The sequence below is a fragment of the Triticum urartu genome, chromosome 1A (genome assembly GCF_056163025.1).
Source record: "Triticum urartu cultivar PI428250 chromosome 1A, HENAU_Tu73, whole genome shotgun sequence".
In the NCBI taxonomy this organism is placed as follows: domain Eukaryota; kingdom Viridiplantae; phylum Streptophyta; class Magnoliopsida; order Poales; family Poaceae; genus Triticum; species Triticum urartu.
In genome coordinates, this window is record NC_141873.1 from 379,067,245 (window position 1) to 379,070,243 (window position 2,999).

Genomic DNA, 2,999 nt, shown 5'->3' on the forward strand with positions numbered 1-2,999 from the left:
TGGCTTCTAACCGGTAAGCCGACCGACTTTTTAGGCTACACTCAACTTCTAACTAGTAAGCCGAACGACTTTTTAGGCTACACTCGGCTTTCAACCGGTAAGTCGAGTATTGTTTTTGGGCTACTCGACTTCAATAGTTTTTATTGTTATTATATTAGTTTGGATAATTAATATTATATTGTGTTTCCTAAAAAATTTAGGCTTTGCATTTACTATATTTCAATCACATTCTCTCTCAACACCAGAAACCGTGAATTTGGAAACAGTTTCCAAACCCACCCGCGTGGTTATGGGCGAAACCCAAATCTATGGGTCCACATCATCTGGCCCATTGAGCGGCTTTGAAAAGGTGATATACCACCTTACACCACCTTTTTGTGCATGTATTAGGGCCACATGCAGGTGGAGGTTTTCTGACCCTTCCTCACGCAGTTTTGCAAGAAGCGCTGGTCATGGGCCCCACACCATCTAGGGCTTTGATTGGCTTCGAAAGGGGTGTACACCATGTAGCCTTTCTCTTGGTTTATGTTAGAATAGGGCAATTTGGGGCGAGCAGAGTTCCAGGGTCTTGCAAAAATAATAATGAGGCAAGGCTTTCGGTCATTGCTGGTGCGAAATACTTGGGTCAGATTTTGCCTCGAGAGTAGTGGCTTTGTAATTTTTGGCCTCTTGGCCTTGTGTCTTAAAACTCTTGTCTAACTTCTAATTTAATGAACAAAAAAGATAAATCCTGAACGTTTGGATTTTGACCATGATAAATTGAAAGTTTTTATTGCGATTTTAGTTGGCGCGATGATGACATTTTTTTAAGAGCATGATAATTTCCCGGCAAAAAATGAACCGAGTGTAAATTTGCCATGCTTGCTAAGTAAACTTGCCATAGTCAGCAAACATAAATTAACATGAAAAATGTTCATTTTTTCATGGTCAAATCCCGAACGATTGGGACTTACCGGCATCCCTAATGTTGTGGCAATTCTTTTGCCTCCGTATTTAAAAAAATATATGTCACAACGTCAATTCACCAATAGCAAACTAGGACTTTTAGAAATGATGGGAGCATCTGATTGACTGCATACACAAATTTTTTTTTTGAGACAGACTGAATACACAATTGGTATCCCATAATGCATATGGATAAACCTGATTAATTACAATATATCAGATTTCAAGCTGTGAATCTGGTGATAGTGGGCTGGGTAGCACGTGGATACTACTCCACTAGACAGAAGCCCGGCCTGGATGTTAGGCTTTTGGGCCAGGCTGCCCGTGCTAAAGCCTCCTTCCATTCCCACACATATCTTCGAGCTACACGCACGATGACGCAACATATACCCCGTAGTAAGTAAAATTCAACAATATACTTTGCATTCACACTGTACCGAATTAATCAACGTCTTCGTCGATCGATCGGAAGCTCGGAGCAATCAACGGAACTGGACGTTGGAACGGTAGTTCGTGTCGGGCTTCCAGTTGGCCGGGATGACTTGTTTGGCCACCAGCGTCTTGCCGGATTCGCTGCGGATGCGGAGAGAGAAGGGGCCCTGCAGCCGGCGCCTGGAGTCCATCCGCCAGATGGCGCCCCACGAGTGGCGCATCGCCGTCCAGTACCCCGTCGGGCGGCCGTTCCTTGACTCCATGAGGTCCATCTGCACCACGGTGCCCTCCCGGTTCGCGAACTCCACCAGCACGGCCAGGTAGTTGGGGTTGGAGCCCCGCTCGACGTGGAAGTTCACGTTCAAGCCCGGATGATTGCATGGCACCCTGCATGCATGCACGAGCGGAGCTGATCAGTGACCAGAGCCCCAAGGGTTTGCTTGGAGTACGTACTACTGTGGTCAAGGTTGTGCCAGAGAAGTTACGGACCTTTGGAACTGGATGTCGATAATGCCGGCGTGGCGGAGCTTGTCGTTCTGGCCGGGCTTCGCCATGGCGCCGAACGCCGTGCCGCTGAGGTCGAAATGGTACTTGGCCACAGGGTAGTAGTTCATGTCGGTGATCATGACCGTCTCCGGCTTGCCGGAGCAGGCCTTGTTATTGACGCATCGTATCTGGAAAAACAAGCAGAAAGTCAACTAATGCGCTACACGTAACATGTTTTTCTGAGCCGAGACTGCTACCCACGTATTTCATCAGTGTGAACGGAGCTACGTACTGTTAGCTTTGACTAATCTAGTGTAATGACTAGCATCAGCGTCGGCGCTGTAGTGTAATTAATTTATCATGTACACGTAGTACCTGGTAGCAGGCGCCGCAGCCCATGCCGTCCTTGAACAGGGGCTCGTTGCCGCAGGAAGTCATGGACATGAACGGGTACTGGTTAGTGTGCTTGTAGCCGCAAGCACCACCTGCACAGATCGATCGACATTGTTATTAACTATCCTAAGTTGACATTAGCATGCGCCGCCGGCCACCACCGGAGCATATGCACGTACGCACGTACCGTTGTCATCGGGACCGGCGCCGGTAGGCGCGCCGTACCATGTGGCCTTGGCAGGGAGCCATGACCAGCTAGCCTTGGAGGATTTGGCCAAGGAGCCGGTGTAGTTGAGCGGCGACTGGGCGCAGCAGCCATACGTGAGAAGAACGGAGACGAGTGCAACAAGTGCAACTGCATTGGCAGAGACCCGAGCCATACTTGCACTAGTAGCCAGTGGCACTTGTCAAGTAACTCGGCAGCTGTGGTCTGATGGCCGGATGGATCGGCATTGCCGGGGGACTTTATAGGCAGGGCAGTGGGCAAAACTGAAGTGGGAACGACGACGCGATCGGCGACAATGGCCGCTCAACCTGTACAGTATTCCGTGTTTGAGCTAGCAAGGTCACATGGGCATGGCTTGAGGAGCGAATCATGGAGGAATTTAGTGGCATTGCCTTACGTGCTTCCTACTATAAAAATGACATCTTGTCAGTGATCGCATGTTATGCCATTGGCGACTTGGCGTACACTCGTACGGCACACCGGTACCCGCTGCGTAATAAGTACTCTGGGCGCGCAA

At 49.2% G+C, this 2,999-nt stretch overlaps 1 protein-coding gene across 1 annotated transcript; it reads right to left on the bottom strand.

The window, feature by feature from the left end:
• Window positions 1-1,103: 1,103 nt before the first annotated feature.
• LOC125534027 (expansin-B2) lies at window positions 1,104-2,710 on the bottom strand. Its single transcript, XM_048697338.2, has 4 exons — window positions 2,444-2,710; window positions 2,239-2,348; window positions 1,867-2,051; window positions 1,104-1,764 (listed from the first exon to the last, which is right to left on the bottom strand). Exons 1-4 carry the CDS (start codon window positions 2,634-2,636, stop codon window positions 1,428-1,430), a joined length of 825 nt encoding a protein of 274 aa, XP_048553295.1. The 5' UTR covers window positions 2,637-2,710; the 3' UTR covers window positions 1,104-1,427.
• Window positions 2,711-2,999: the final 289 nt, after the last annotated feature.

Bases quoted from the DNA above. Each gene is read 5' to 3' on its own strand.
- LOC125534027 (XM_048697338.2), bottom strand. From the start codon at position 2,636: ATGGCTCGGGTCTCTGCCAATGCAGTTGCACTTGTTGCACTCGTCTCC. The intron at 2,349-2,443 runs GTACGTGCGTAC...CGATCTGTGCAG, and splicing joins CGCCGGTCCCGATGACAACG to GTGGTGCTTGCGGCTACAAG. The intron at 2,052-2,238 runs GTACTACGTGTA...TTGTTTTTCCAG, and splicing joins GCTGCGGCGCCTGCTACCAG to ATACGATGCGTCAATAACAA.